General features: G+C 46.4%; 1 protein-coding gene across 1 annotated transcript in view; it reads left to right on the forward strand.

Moving 5' to 3' along the window:
* LOC119157910 (dynein heavy chain 9, axonemal-like) overlaps positions 1 to 15,432 on the forward strand; it is a 101,651-nt gene that overhangs the window by 19,041 nt on the left and 67,178 nt on the right. The window contains 6 exon segments of the mRNA XM_037409303.1: positions 5,843 to 6,031; positions 7,348 to 7,583; positions 9,703 to 9,825; positions 11,840 to 11,865; positions 11,868 to 11,950; positions 11,952 to 12,044. Of these exon segments, the coding sequence (XP_037265200.1) occupies positions 5,843 to 6,031; positions 7,348 to 7,583; positions 9,703 to 9,825; positions 11,840 to 11,865; positions 11,868 to 11,950; positions 11,952 to 12,044 (750 nt within the window).

The raw sequence follows: 15,432 nt of genomic DNA on the forward strand, positions 1-15,432 counted from the left end.
ACATAGCAGTCCCTTTAGTATTGCATGAGCCACCTGGAGAGTGCTTCCTGCAGGGACCCTGTGTGGTTGTTGTCTGGGGACTGGAGCGGGGGGGCTGTCCCCTTTGCTTCCCAGCCGGAGGCTTGGAGCGGTGGCGGGTTTGCTGGAAGGGTTTCACCTCTTGCTGCCACGCTGAGGGCTCCAACTTCCTACTAGCGTGGAACTTTCTGCAATGCAGCCAGAAACGTGTTGCACAGACAGCTGCAGGCTCCTGGGGTCAGTTAAGCCTCAGGACCTGAGGCAGTGTAAGCCACTGATGGGCAAAGGAGTCCGCGCTAAATCCAGAAACTCTCTCTTATATCATGTGGGAGGCGAGCACAGGCTGTTTGCTCAAACTCCCGCCTGGAACTGAAGTCCCTGAATGGACACCCCTTAGTCTCCTCTTTGGAGTTTTAATGGGGGAGAGCATGGCTCTTGCCAGCCTAGTTATGAGGAGAGAAAAATAACTCTGGCTTCTCATGCTGCTGATGCCACAGCATGTGCCAATGCTCCGTTACCAGGGGTCTCTGTTTGCTGTGGGTCATATGGAAAACAGTGGAAATCATTAGGATCAGGGATGATTTAAAAGTCTGGGCAAGGCCAAGGTTACTTCTACTGGTGGAAATTATTAGAGTTCAATGCAACTTTTAGGGAGAGGAGGAGAGAAGCACTCTGTCCCTGTGCAGTTGGCGTGCTCTGCCTGCGGCTGGGGTATGAGCTGCAGCATTTGTATTGTGGTTTAGCAGACAATCCATTCGCTTAGAGGAGTTCCTATTTAGAGGTGAAATCTTATCATACCTTCCATAAGACGGAGAGAAATGCTGGAGGAGCAAGGACGCTGCATCCCAGGCCATGTTGGTTACACCTCCTGCCCACCCCGTGGCCTGGGAACAACGTGACTGAGACTCCGTTGGGTTCCTTGAAGCTCCCACCAGGCATCAGAGCTGAGGGAGCAGCGAGCACAGGCAGCTGCGAACACAGACAGAAGCAAGTCATGTCAGTGCCAGCTCCACTAGCTGTTTTTAAAGGCCTGGTTAGAAAGCACACAGCTTGCTAGTACTGCTGTCAAAATTGGATCACTTTTACAGTGTATGCAAGGAGCTACTTGCATCCTAACTTACTTCTGTGCAATGCACACCATCTCCTGTGTCATCTCTGGCTTTGATCTAGGAATAGATCTTGACAGCCCTTACTGATGTGCAATTTATTTGACATCCAAGATCTGTCACCTATGTGGCTGTGGGTAGAAATAAGTTCCCGGACTTTGAAATTAACACATTTGAGGTTGTATGATGAATACACCTAACTGAGCACAGATAGCATTGCTTGGATGGAAAAAATGAACCGAGGGGATGAAGGGAAGCCAAACTTTTACAGTGCCTTTGGATGACTTAAGAAAGATGCTCCAGGATACAAGAGACAGGGACAAGGGAATATCTAGGGATTTGTGCACCAGAAAAAGGAGGCTGGCTGATGGGTGGTATTTGGGAGTGGATATGTGCTAATGTGGCAGATGAAATTTAGTGATGACAAATGCAAAATAATGCATACAGGGAAAACTAACTGTAATCATGCGTTTACATTGATAGGTCCTAATTGCACTATTACCATGCACAGAAGAGCTCTTGGAGTTGTTACAGAGAGTTTTCAGAAACAGCAGCGTGGTACTTGACTGGAGGAAGAAAGGCGAACTGAATATTAGTAATTTTTAGGAAAAAATCAGGAAACGGAAGTTAAACAGTCATTGTATCAGATCTGTTGGTGCCTACGTCTCACGTGCTGAACACAGTCAGGTTACCCCATCTCAGAATGCTGTAGGTGACCTAGAAATGCTACAACAAAGTATTTAACGGCTTCCATATGTGAAGAGAGGCAATAGATTAGAACTCTTCATTTTGGAAGAGAGACTGTGTAGGAGGGGTGGGTGTGACAGAAGCCTATAAAATCATGAATGGTATGCAGAAGGTGAATAGGGAATAATTGTTCACCATCCCTCATTATCAAAGCGGTAAAGGTAATCAAATGAGATGGCTTTTAGTTTGCTACTTGCTAAATAAAAAGAATTCCAATGACTTCTGGGATCTGAGGTGGGACCTGGGATTTCTTTAAGGTACTAAAACTGGCAGTAACGTGTGACCCAAGCAAAGGAGAAATAAAGACCTCTAAGATCTAAATGGATTAAAAAAAAATAACCTCAAGAAATTAATTAGGAGTATGTAGACATTCTACAAGTATTAGAAAAATCAGAGCAATAAAGATGACTTGGTCTTAGAGGCTACGAGAGCAGTGAGAATTGACCCCAAGGAGGCTGGAGGGAAGATTTCAAGGTACTTCATCTGTAAAGACTACAAAGGAAAGGTGGAGGAATTGGACATCTGTGCACTGTTAATGGAGTTGAGATTAAGGATCATTTATGATTACGATCCTTACAAGTAACTGGTAACTTAAAAGCAGTGTTTTGCTTTTTTTTCAACAAGTAGGATTGCATAAGAACAGATATGGGGGCTGGGACGTGGGTCTGTCCAGCTTCAGCTGCACTCCAGCAAATGCCCGGAACAGAGGAGGAACAGGGCAGGTATTCCACATGCTGTGCCTGATCCTTGATATTTCCCAGCTGTCAGATGGCTCCGCTTGAATGTATGTGGGTATACATAAGGCAGACCTATAAGACTGAGAACATAAAAATGGGGATTCCCACAGATAAAGAGGAGCATGACTGTAATTGAAATAACTGGATGGTCTGGATAGGGGAACCACAGGAACAGGATGAAATTCAGTAATGCAAGAAGCAGGTACTATGGATTTATAGCAGATTGTCTCTAAAGCAGGAGCACATCACCAGCAACCGGTGAGGATTGTTTGAATCTATATATTCAGGCTTTGTCCTACATGTTGTGTGGCCTTAAGAAAGGCAGATGTGGTCCCAGTCATACCAAAAGCAGGCTTTCTAGTGAGGCGAAGGGAAAATCAGCACAGGCCGAGATCAGCAAAAGGCACTGGGGAGACCTCTGCAGCTTTGTCAGTAGGGTGGTGGTTGATGTTCATGAAGGAGTCACTCAGCTGGAGTGGTTTGGGGACAGATCTGAGGTTGACCAGGGCAAAGAAAACCTGCAGCCTCTGTTTCTGCTCCTGGAAGGAGCCAGGCTGCCCAGGAGGCAGTTTTCACTGGTTCAAAGGGGCAGATTTATCAAGGCAGAAAAGTCATCAGAGCTGTTTTTGCAGGTGTCTATTAGTTCTTGCGTTCATCAGAATGGTCTGGATTAGATGGTGTGTAAGCATGTCAGAGTTTCCCAGCAATACAATTAAAGAACAGATAGAGACTGTCTGTAAGGAACTGTAAATTCCTGGGTGGTGCAGGTATGAAATGCCAAGTAGATAAATGTAAAGCAATGCGTACTGGCAAAATTAGTTTTTACTTTACATGCCCTGTAAGTGATGCTGAGCTAGTTATTATCATTCAGGAATGAACTGATGGGGTTGAGTTCTGTGAGTATGTGAGCTCTGTGCTCCCAGAGGCAAAGAAAAACCTCAACAAACCCAAGCTGGAATTGAATGTTAGGGTTTGTTAGGAAAAGAAGAGAGAAGAAAACCATAGAAAAATCACAATCTTACTATATAAATACATGCTAAATAAATCTCGAATGTGCAGCTGTACCTCCGCCCCCTCTGCCGTACCTCAAAGGAAATAGTGGAATGGGAAATGGTGCAAAGAAAGTAACAACAAAAAGAAAGCGGATAATAAAGATTACATCATGCGGTAAGGATAAAGATTGCAAGGACAATCAAAAGGCTTCTTCTGTGTGAGGAATTATTGAGTAGGCTAAAGCTCTTCAACCTCCAAAGGAGACAGCAGATGAGGTATTAAGGGCTTGAAATCATGAGTGGTATGGAGAAGGTGACGTGAGCACGATTGTTTGCTGGTTTTCCACTGTGCAAACAGGTTTTAGCAATTGAAAAGTTCAGGCAGTGCATCAGAGGCTGTAATTTTTTTACAGAAGGCCTGCAGGTGCCCAAGGGTGGGTTTGCTATCCACGACAGCTTAGTCCCAGGAAGGAAAAAATCATCAGTGGCTCTTAAGCACAAAGACACAAGCTCTGTTTCAGAAGGTCCTTAAACCTCCAGTTGTGGGAGGCTGGGGGATGATGTCAGGAACTGTCACCAGGTGCTTGTTTGTCCTGGCCTCCCAAGTCACCTGTCGAGGCTGCTGCCAGCAGCCCAGGGGCCAGGGGCCAGCTCGGGTCTGGCCTGCAAGGCTGGTCCTGGTGCTGGGGCTGTGTGGTTGAGGGAAGGATATCGGCTCCTGGGCTTAGCCAAGCAGAGCCCGTTCCCTGTGACGTACTGGCTGTTTCCAAAAGCATCTGGAGGCACACGAGGGAAAAAGGAGAGCTGTTTGTGTGAGAACCCATGGCACAAACCGGCCAGGAGTACATTTGTGCTGGAAATGAGAAGGTGATTCCTAACCCTCAGAAGGCAGCAAAAGTCTGCTAGAAATAGGACTTGGCCAAGCTGGAATGCATGATGGTGGAATTCAGTGAGGATCTGAAGGTGGTACCTGCGTTCTGCATATCTGTTTAAGGTGGCAAAGTAACACAGTTTAGGGGAGCGAGTTATTTAAGGTGTTCATAAGGCTTCTCACAGGGGTTGGTGTTAGAGCTGGTCCTATCTAACATTTAACAGTGGCCTGGAAGAAAGACACAGTGTCGTGTTAGTCACGTTTGCAGCACCCCTTCTTTGAAGAGGTTTGTGAAAGTGAAGGATATAGAGGAATTTTTAAGGAAAATGAGAAATACGAGAAATAACCCCAAGGTCTTGTGGACTGTATACTGAAGAAGAAAGCTAGAAAGTGCTGGCTGGCCCTGGTACCAGGGGTCTGGGAGCCGGGGGGATCTGTACGTTAGGTAGATGTTTCCAGAGCACCTTGACAACAGGAGAGATTATGAATTTGACTGTGAAGTTTGGCATTCTCGATCTCAAATCCATGAGTCCAATTTAAAACTGTTTTGGGTTTTTCTGGCTTGTGAACCTTGAAGAATGCATTCCATTGATATTTCCAAGGGGTGTTTCTCAGTTAAAGCAAGCTGAAGCTTTTTTCTTTAAAAAAAGAAAAAGCCGCGGGTGGGGGGTGGGGTGGGTGGGAAGTGTCTGGGTATCTTTTATAATCACAGGAGGGAGCGAGGGACCAGTGGTACCCTGAAAAGTACCAATGTTCAGAGAAGTTGTCTGTGCACGTAGAGATACCTTCTTTTACAAGGAGATGCTGTACCCTCTTCAAAGCTGGTAAGCCTCTAGTTGGACTGTTTGTGCATTGGCAGCTCATGAAAAATGTCTTTGAGGAAGTGTTTTCTGCACAGAGCCTTAAGCAAAAGAAAAATGTAGACCCAAGGGAGTTGTGATCAAAACCCCATCTACCTGGGGTAACAAATTGTGTGGAACAGCTGAAGGTTGTGGCTGTTGGAGAGGAGTGCTCTGTGTGAGAGAGGCTGTAAGGAGCTGTGATCTGTGGCATTAAAGCAATTAACAGCTGATGGGCTGCCTCAGACATCCTTATGCAGATATCTTTATGTGAATTCCTGCTGGGGAAGTGATGGATCCTGCCTTCATGATTTTAGAGGAGTTGTGGAGCAGACAGCTGAGATTTGACTGCAGGGCCAGTCTTTCACTGAATGGGGCAGTGGGCGTAGCAGAGCAGCCTTTGAATGTTTCCCATCTCCAGGCTTTAAACTTTAGCAAATGGCAATTGATGTCAAGAACATGGGTACCGCCAGGTCCTGAGGTATCATTTAAAGAACCACCCTAATTATTGATTTGACTTGGGAAATTGTAGGTTGGCGGGCTCGCCTCTGAGAACGTGAGATGGGCTGAAGCTGTGAAAGACTTCAAGCAGCAGCAGAGCACCTTGTGTGGAGATGTCTTGCTGATCACTGCCTTCATCTCCTACCTGGGCTACTTCACAAAGAAATACCGTCAAGACCTCCTGGATGGAATGTGGAAGCCGTACTTGCACCAGCTAAAAGTAAGCCCCGATTTCTCTGAAAAGCTGCTGTTACTGAAAATAACGTGGCTGTAAATTCTGATGCCCACAAATGAGGGGTATCCCTGTGTTCCCACTGAGATGGATTGAGGAGAAGGACATAGTCCTACTCGAGTTACTCCTCTCTGGGGAAGGCGTTGTGATGTCCGTGCTCCGTGCTAGGGACCTGCTTCTTCCATCTACAGAGGAAAACCCTCGATGCAGCAACCCAAACGTGGAGCCTGGTGCCGATGCTGTGCTGTTATAACCAGGCACAGGGATGGCTTAAGAAGGAGAGAGAGACCATGGAGAAGGAATTGTTTGGAGCCGGCAGAGCTCACTGCCAGCCCTGTAGTAGGCTTGGAAAAACTCCAGATGGTTCCTCATGCTGAACACAAGCTCTGTTCATGCTGGCCAGGCCTCTCAGCTGGTTTTACCCATGTCTTGCTGTTTGGACCAGATGGAGACCATCATGCTTCAAACTTGTTTAATATTTCACTGATTTTTAACAGGTCCTCTCATGCATCAGTAAATGCAAGTGCTCAGTCTCCTGCAGGATTGAGCTTGTGCACATCAGTACAGTAACTGGATATGTTACAAATCCTGGTGAAACACCAAGAAGCTTTTAAATACACTCACAACGGAGCAGTGATGCCCAGGTCAAAAAGCTGAGAAAACCAGCAAGTTTCTTAGGATGAGAGAGGAAAAATTTCATTCTGCATTTCTTAATGCTTAGCCAAAAATTTATTTAAAGAAGGGAATATTGTTCCGAAAATGACCTGACTGTTGTTAGACATTTCAAGGAAGTGTCTGTATTTCTAATGGAGAATCGAAAGCCCATTCTGCTCAGGTATCTGGCACAGTTAACTTTCTGGTTGTCACACCCAGAAATGGCCTCCCATGTCAGAGAAGTGTTTCTGGAACGGCTAATGCTGTTTTGCAACACACCAGCAGGCTTACGAGGGTGTTAATTACATTCTTCCAAGCTGTTGTCTCAGTGAGCTTGTACAGGGCAGCGTGTGATCTGAGCCTGCTCGGCTGGGCTGTGGCCCTTCGGGGTGCTTAGTGCATTGCAGGCAAGAATTTTTGGGTTGCTTGCGTAATTTGTGTTCATTCACAACAGGATTGGGAAACACTTAAAACCAGATCAAAACTATCGTGTAGAATGGGAAGCCACTGATAAATAAGACTTAGCAGTTTTTAATTAAGCTAACTTTCCTTTCTTCAAGTATTTTCCTTGCTCATCTCTGGAATACGTTGCAAGTCACACTCGCTGCTTTTTATCGACACATTAGGAAGGATTTCTCCTTTCTTCCCAGGTGCCAATCCCCATAACTTCATCCCTCGATCCTCTGACCATGCTGACAGATGATGCTGATGTCGCGGCTTGGCAGAACGAGGGCCTGCCAGCTGATCGGATGTCCACTGAAAATGCCACCATCCTCACCAACTGTGAGCGCTGGCCCCTCATGGTGGACCCCCAGCTGCAGGGTATCAAATGGATCAAAACAAAGCATGGTGAAGACCTCAGAGTGATCCGGATTGGGCAGAAGGGGTAAACATCAACCTTATCACGTAATAATACCTTTTAAGGGTTGTCTGCCTGTGGTATTTGGTGAACAGCGTACATTTAACTGCAGCCATCTGAGCCAATTATATTGAGGAAAACCCTCAAATGTATTTGTGCATCAGCTGCTTATTCATTAGCAAAATGATAGGGACTTCTCATTAAATAGAGGGTCTGTTTAGTGCTTGGCTCCGTTACCATAGAAACTCCTCTGAAACTGAGAAAGGAGAGAGCTGTGTGCTGGAGGCTGAGCATCCTCCATCAAGCTCGTCTTCTGTGTCATGTCCTGACTTGGTTTCACCCAGGAGGGCGAGTAGGGCTTCCCACGCCTTGGAAGAAGAGAAGGGGCCTGGGTGTGGAAGGTGAAGCTGCCATGAGGGTCACTATACCCTGCAGACCAGGTGGGCGAACTCCGCTGCCATGCGGGCACCAGCATGGAGGCTCTCATTGCAGCACCTCGGCATCGATCTGGCCAAATCTTTTGTGGGAAGGCTTTGCCACTCCTGGCTCTCATCTCTCTGGTCAGCACACAGTCTGCTCTTCTGCTATCTCACTTTGCACCCATTTCTACCCAACAGAGAGGAGTCACAGCTGGGATGGAGCACCAGAGCTAAATCCCTGTTCGGATATGAGTGCTGAGTTATTTATTTATTTTTTTAATTTTTAATCCAGAGCAAAACACTGGCAACAGGTGAGAGTGGTCCAGGGTTGATGCTTGCAAATTCATGTAGATTTGGAGATGTCTTGGGGTTGCCCACATTGTTTTGCTGGTGGCTCCTCTGCTTTCCTCATAGAGGGTAACAAGAAGTTAATAGATTTGATCTCATGTGGGATGAAAATACAGCTCGTTTTTCATTAGAGCAAAATCCTGCTTCCTGACCAACATGGTCACCATGCCTTGCAGTTATTCAAAGCAATCTGTGGAAAAGTAAGGATCCAAGAGGAGGCACCTAAATACAGACCTCTGGGATGGAACAAGAGGAGCAGACCCTGTAGCATTCACATGCTGCCATTACAGCTTGCTGTGCAAACACAGCATCTCCTTTCCCCCCTCCCTCCCTGGCCCCACATCAGGCTGGCAGGCTCTGAGGGGAGCTCAGCGTGCTGCTGTGACACCTCAGGACTTTGTTTAAAAGCATCGTTCAGCAAATAAGGGAGTGTTTCATCATCTGGGAAATGATGCTGCTTTATGAGGTTTAAACCCACACCCCTCTCTCCTTCAGGAAAGGATCATTTGAGCCGCTTTGGGGTCAGCTCCTGTCATTCTCTCTGACTGTTTCTTTGTATAAAAAAATCCCTGGACTCAAGAAAAACAGGGGCTGCAGATCAGGGATGGGGTTTGCATTGTGTCAGCCCCTTTAAGTTGGGCCTAAATGTTACTCTGAACTCCTGTCTGAGGTATATCTACCACCTCTTGGGGTCCCAAACTCTCTAGCTTAGATGAGAAACCTAAATTTTAGCAAGCGGGGTTAGCTGGAGTGATGCAATGCAACAGTGATGGGGTTAACAGTGCCTGGAGCATCCTCACCACCTGCCCAGGGCCCTTCTCACCTCTTTGCAGAGAGATAAGTTGTGTGAAGTGTAGAGCAGCCCTGAAGGAGAGAGCACAAGCACTTGACCTTGCCCTTCAAATGCAGAGCATCCCTGTTTCACAGTTAGGCACTGGGCAAAGGGGTCCAGTTTCCTCTTGAGGAAAGCAGCTGTCCTTCACACGACCCTAAACCCTGGGCAAGCCAGAGCTGAAACCTGCTCTTTGTCCTTGCTTTTACACAAGATTAACTCCACCAGCAGATTTTGGGGGAAACAAAGTATTTACTACAAATAACTCTAAGCTGTCCCATCTTTGTTCACTGATGCCCATGCTGGTTTCTTGGCAAAGATGACAGCGTTGTTTTTGTCTGACCTCCAGAGTCCAAGACTTAATTTCTCTTTGCTAGCCAGCCAAAGCTCTGCCCATGCCACTTTGTGCATCATGTGTTGGCACCATCTTACTCCTCTTTCCCTCCCTGCTGGCATGTGCATGTAGCTGCCGTCGCAGTGTGGAGCACCCCTCCGTCCCTGTCACACCCAGCCTTGCTGTACTGGGTACCAGTGCTGTTTCCTACAGGTACCTGGACACGATGGAACGAGCCCTGGCTGCAGGAGAACTGGTTTTGATTGAAAACCTGGAGGAATCTGTGGATCCAGTTTTGGGGCCATTATTGGGACGTGAAACCATCAAGAAAGGAAGGTGAGCTTCGGGGAAGTTTAACGGCAGGTGTGAAAGGGTTGTTTGGGTGTTGTGCTTCTGTTCCTGATCTCAGGCAGTGGGTGTTCGTATACAGCAGTGCTGACATCCTGCCCTCAGAAGCGAGGGCATTTTAAATCAGGCAATCACAGGTGATTCAGTCATAGGATGGCTTTGAAATAAACCCAGATTTTTCGTTTTGTTGGACAGTGTAATTCAAACCTCATGTAAAAGAGAGACCCGTAATTCTCCTTTTGTATAGTGACCTTGGTGTCTGTAACTGGCTGTCCTGCCACTGAATTACTACCAAAATAGCTACTTTGAATTTTAGCAAACACGGCATACAGCTACAGGTTTAAGCATTAAGAATATATAAGTGTTTCTTAATGAGGTCAGGTTCTCCGTGGCAGCTTCTGGTCACCCTCCAGCCGAGAGGAGGGCAGCCAGGGAGTTCACTTCTTCCTCCTTTCTGTGTGCAATGTAAAATAAGCACATTTTTAGCATGTGCTTGAATAACGGCAATAATCAAAACCTCATGCTCAGCGCCAAACTTGATTCAGGGACTCTTTTCATGTTTCGCTTGCTTTTGCAGACTGAAGTCGTCTGCCTTCAGAAGGATGGATGTCACTTGGGCTTTTAAGGAGCTCCGCTGCCAAGAGGAGCCCACGTGGGCTGACCTCTGAGCCCGTGGCCATGCCTTGCCGTGCAGCCCTGCTCTTGGCTTTGGGCAGTAAATAATAGAAAGCCTGTTAAGCTCAGCCTTTCACATTCCTTCAGCTCCTCAAGGATCATTTCTTTACTTGCCTAAAATATCCTAGGGTGATGCAAACTGCAGGGAAAGGCAAGCTGTCTGGCAAGTTTGCAGGGGAAAACAGTGTGCAAAGGGTGAATGGCTGTGGGCTCAGCTGCAGGACGGAGGGGAAGGATCATTTCAGAGGCAGTGATGGTCCCAGTGAAGGGGACTGACTTTTTCAAGGTGAAGATGAGGGTACAGCAGAGATGGTGGGACCCTTGAGTGAAAAACTGAGTCACTGCCTTTTGGGACAATATGTCTCTGCTCTTAAAACTCTCTGTAAGATCCCATGTTTCCTAAGAAAGGGTAAATAAGTCATAAATCAAACCAAAAGTCCGTGGGTTTCATGTTTTCCCAGACCCCACAGATAGATGCTGGTGGTCCCAGAGCGAGGTTTTTTGAAGTCAGGGCTCTCGGCAGTGCTTCTGGGCGCTGCTGTGAGCTGCGTGTGCTGTGTGATTTCTCTCTGCCTCGGTTGCACAGCTGGAAAAGCAGTCGAGGTGGCTGAGAGGACACCTTGTGAGCAGCTGTTTGACTGCAAAGTGCATTCAAACTCTGGCGATAACAGTGCTGCTCCTGTAACCCTCCAACTGCATCCCTGAAAGCGTTTCCAGTTTCTCCTTTCCTCTGGCTCCCATGGGCTTTGTTAAACCTGGATTCAGAGCATGTTGATTCCTGCGGTCTCTGTTTAAATTTTAGACTTGGTGCCAGAACTGCAGAACAGGAGGAGGCTGGGCATCCCTGAGTGATGTTACCTCCCAGGAACGGCAGCCAGCCGCTGCTCTCATCTGGCTTCACTGCTTGAGCTCAGTGTGACCACAGAGCTGGCCTGATCTGAGCCAACAGAGTCGACGATTCTAGCTGTGGCTAATTAAAATCTCCACGCTGAGAGGCTTTTCCTCCATGTAACTCCAGATTTAGGTAGAATAAAGCCTCTGTAAAAACCAAGGAGGGTTCACGGTTGAACTGGCTGTCCTGCTGCTGGAAGCTGTGAGCCTCCTCCAACAGGATCCAAAATTCAGAGCCAACGGTCTGGGGTTTTTCTTCTAAATCAGGAGTGACTCAGGCCTGTCTGATTTTAAATACTTTGTGCTTTAATAGTGATTTCTGTGTGAAGAGTGCAAAGTCCCACGCTGGCAGGTGCCATTGACTGATAGAACCATTTGTCTCTGGGTGAAACCTTGTGGAAGAGATGCACTCATGCCCCTTTTGCTCTGATTTCAGGTACATTAAGATCGGGGACAAGGAGTGTGACTTCAACCCTGCTTTCCGTCTCATCCTCCACACCAAGCTGGCAAACCCCCATTTCCAGCCTGAGCTGCAGGCGCAGTGCACCCTCATCAACTTCACCGTCACACGGGATGGCCTGGAGGAGCAGCTGCTGGCGGCGGTGGTCAACATGGAGAGGCCGGACTTGGAAGAGCTTAAGGTCAGTAGCTGGGAGTTTGCACTGGGAACGAGCATAGATAATAATAAAAACAATAATAATAATAAAAACCCTACTATTGTAATTCCAAACAAATAGCATTTCACCTGCAAGGTTGCAGAGATCGCTGAGCTAATCGTGCAATCAGGAGATTTCCCTCGAATGACAAACATTAAGGATTTTTTTTCTTCAGCCTTTTGTTTTCTTGATATTTTTGGAACACTTAAACTGCAATTCCAAGTTTTTTCTTCAAAAATTTAGGCAAGAATCTCTCTCCTTTCCTACCTCTCTTGGAAATGGAAACTGAGATTCTCATTATATCAGTTTTTTTCTGGATGTCACAGATTTAACTTTGGAGGTAGGATTAATATCGCTTAATTTTAGGCATTTATGGTATAGGATTCCCGCTGTAAATATTGTGAGGCTGGTAATGACATTTTTCTGTTCTAGTTCTTCCTCCCACTTGATTGTAACAGGCCAAAATGTTCTCTCTCTCTTTTAATAACTGTGGTTTCAGTTTCAAGATAATTTTTAAAAGAGGGTCCTTTGTTCTAATGGCACATTTAACAATGTAACAAATATGGATAATACTAAATATTTACTGAGAGTGGGAATAAATTTACTGCACATGCCAGGCCAGTTTTGTCATAATCTTTTCATTTAATGAGGTTCTAAAGTACGTTAGCTGTGCAGCCTTAATGATGCATTTAGTTTTAACCAGGCTCATGTGCTAACGAGCCAAAAGATGGCATCAAAAATACATAATGAACTGATTTAATGTGTAAGCCACAGTTATCTCGCTGGGACAGTGAAAGACCCAAAGGCTCTTCGTCAGGCACCCCTCGCACACGCTCAGCACGGGGCTGCAAGTGCTGCAGCCGCTGCTTGCCTTTGCTGATCTGCGCTGGAGGCTGCTGGGGGGGCCGCAATTAGCACAGCGATGTCATTAACTGCCGTGATGGTGAGGACTGTTCCTCATAGCCTTGGCAGCATCGCTGTTAGTGGTTGCTGTCACAATAAGAAAGACAAATTCAATATCATGTGCAGTCAACAAATCCACAATTATGCTCTTAAAATTTCATAACTCAGAATCAGCAGTGCTTCCCTCCCATGCTTCAAAACAACTGGGTATTAGAAAACAGTGAAAATGATGTGAATTAGGGATTGCATCTTTTGAAGTCCCAGTGTCTTCAGGGCGTGCATGTTCTGGAAGAAGGAGGCTGAGCCTGGGACCAGGGAAATGCCTCCCAGGTGCCAGCTATGCCCCTGCTGTGGGGCTGTAGTCTCACTTCAGAAAGCACTAAGCAGGTACAAATTGGCGTGGGATGTAATTTTCCTTTCCTTTAAGACTATTTAAGACCTTTTTCTCTGTAGCACTGCAGCAAGATAACACCAGGGCTCACTAACTGTCTTCGCCCTCTTATCTACTTCCCTCCTGCTACAGTCCTGCTGCCCCAGCAGGTGTCAGGGAGGAGAAAACCAGCCTGGTATTCAAGATGTTCTGCTGGATGTGGAACGGTCAGTCAAAGTCTCTTCCCTGCTGGCATAAGAGCAAAGACTTGTATCTCCAGACACGGTGAGGAGGGCTGGCAGTGCCTGCTGGTGCACCGACCCCTGCGGACGAGCATTGGCCACGGGCTCAGTACCTTCTGCCCCCGCTCTACTTACTGATGTGAAAAAAGCCACTAGGCTGTTCGATAGCTGGAGGGAGCTCCTTGAAAACAGATTTGAGTCTTTGGATTCCCCAAAGGAGAGGCCACTTCCCTAAGGGTGTTTTAATCCAGCCTCTCTTCCCTGGGACAAAAGGGTCAGGTGTTTGGTGTCTGGGGAAGGTGTAGGGCTCTGGCTTGAGGGCAGGTGGAGGTGACTCCTACAGTACTCCACAATAGTTACTGAGCTCAAAATCTTGTTAGGAGCAAAGATGGAGCACATCTTATATGAGGAGCCCAGAATTTATTGTTAATAACCTAATGAAAATTAACCAAACAGCTATTATTAATCCAATTATGATAACACTATTATTTTTCGTTTTCTCAACACAGTCTGTTTCCATAATCTTTTCCTTCATTGATTTCTAGTTACTTAGACTTTCTGTTCCTTCTTATCTTTGAAACTTTCTTTATCTGATTCACAGGTTTGCACTGCTATTACAAAGGTGTTCAGGGTCTAAGACCACATTTGCACTCTACTGTATTTTGGTGCTAGGGACAGATCAATCTGTCCAGAATAGCTACTTGCTCTGACTCTACGTTTAAGCCAGGCTAAAACAGGTTAAGGCAGGGGTGACCTGGCTGTGAGACAATCACGGCGAGGAGAAGCTGAAACCAGTTTACACCAAGGCAAGCAAAGCCAAGTCCTGAGACCTTCCTCTCAGGTCAGTACAAACCCTCTGGCCTTTAATTAGTCTCATTTGCAGTTTCCCTTTGCAAGGATGGCAGTGGTCCGAGTGCTGGTGGTCCTGCCTGTGGTCCACATCGTCTTACCAGGGCTGGTTTTGAGTACCTCCCACCTTCACTACACTTTGCTGGTTGCACTGATATGTCTCAAATGGCATTTGCCTCAAATTCATTATCTGTTCAGTGCTGAGAACAGCCTTAGAAAGAACATTTTGGCAGCCGTGTCCCAAGCTATAGGCAGTTAAGCCATGACTTGGGGTCCTGCCTTGCTGATGCAGTAGGTAAGGTGTGTGTGAAGGTCCCTGCACGTTTAGCCTGTGATGGGCAGGGCTGAAGTGCATCTTCAGGAAAGATGATTTACTGCAGGAGTGGGCTGAAAACACAGTGTTGTTTTTTTTCAACTGGTTTGTGCTGTTAAAATAATAAAACCAGCAGAAAGGACAAGGAGAGGAAGGTGGCTACTGTGGCTGAGCTAGGAAGGGCTTGGTAGTGACTCCTGCAAAAGTGGCCTGTAGCTCTGGTGAAGTTATTTTTGGTTTTTTTTCATGGAATGAAATTTTGAAGGCTCTCAGAGTAACCTGTTTCCCAGAAGTAGTGCTGTTATATATCAGCTGTGAAATAACAGATAATGAGCTCCACTGCAGAAATAAGAAATGATGACCTTGCTACTGCTGAAAACAATAGCATGATAAAGCTGCAACAGATGCAGACTGTTTGGGAATACAGCATTGTGCGCACTTCTAAGGGTGCGCTTCAGAAATTGTGTGGTGATTACAAGCTGTTGGAGCTAAAACCACACATCCTCATTAATAACTCTAGGGCTTACAGTCCACGGTCTGGAATAATAGCTTGCAAAATGTCATTTTTCAAGGCATGCTATGCTTGAATGACAGGAACGCACAAAATTAGCCATGTTAGTTTTCTGTTTCAAGACTTGTAAAATATTTACCACCATGGGCAAACTCCTGTGTGTAATGCCTACAGAACAGGCCTTT

Source organism: Falco rusticolus, chromosome 1, assembly GCF_015220075.1.
Source record: "Falco rusticolus isolate bFalRus1 chromosome 1, bFalRus1.pri, whole genome shotgun sequence".
NCBI classification, from domain to species: Eukaryota; Metazoa; Chordata; class Aves; order Falconiformes; family Falconidae; genus Falco; species Falco rusticolus.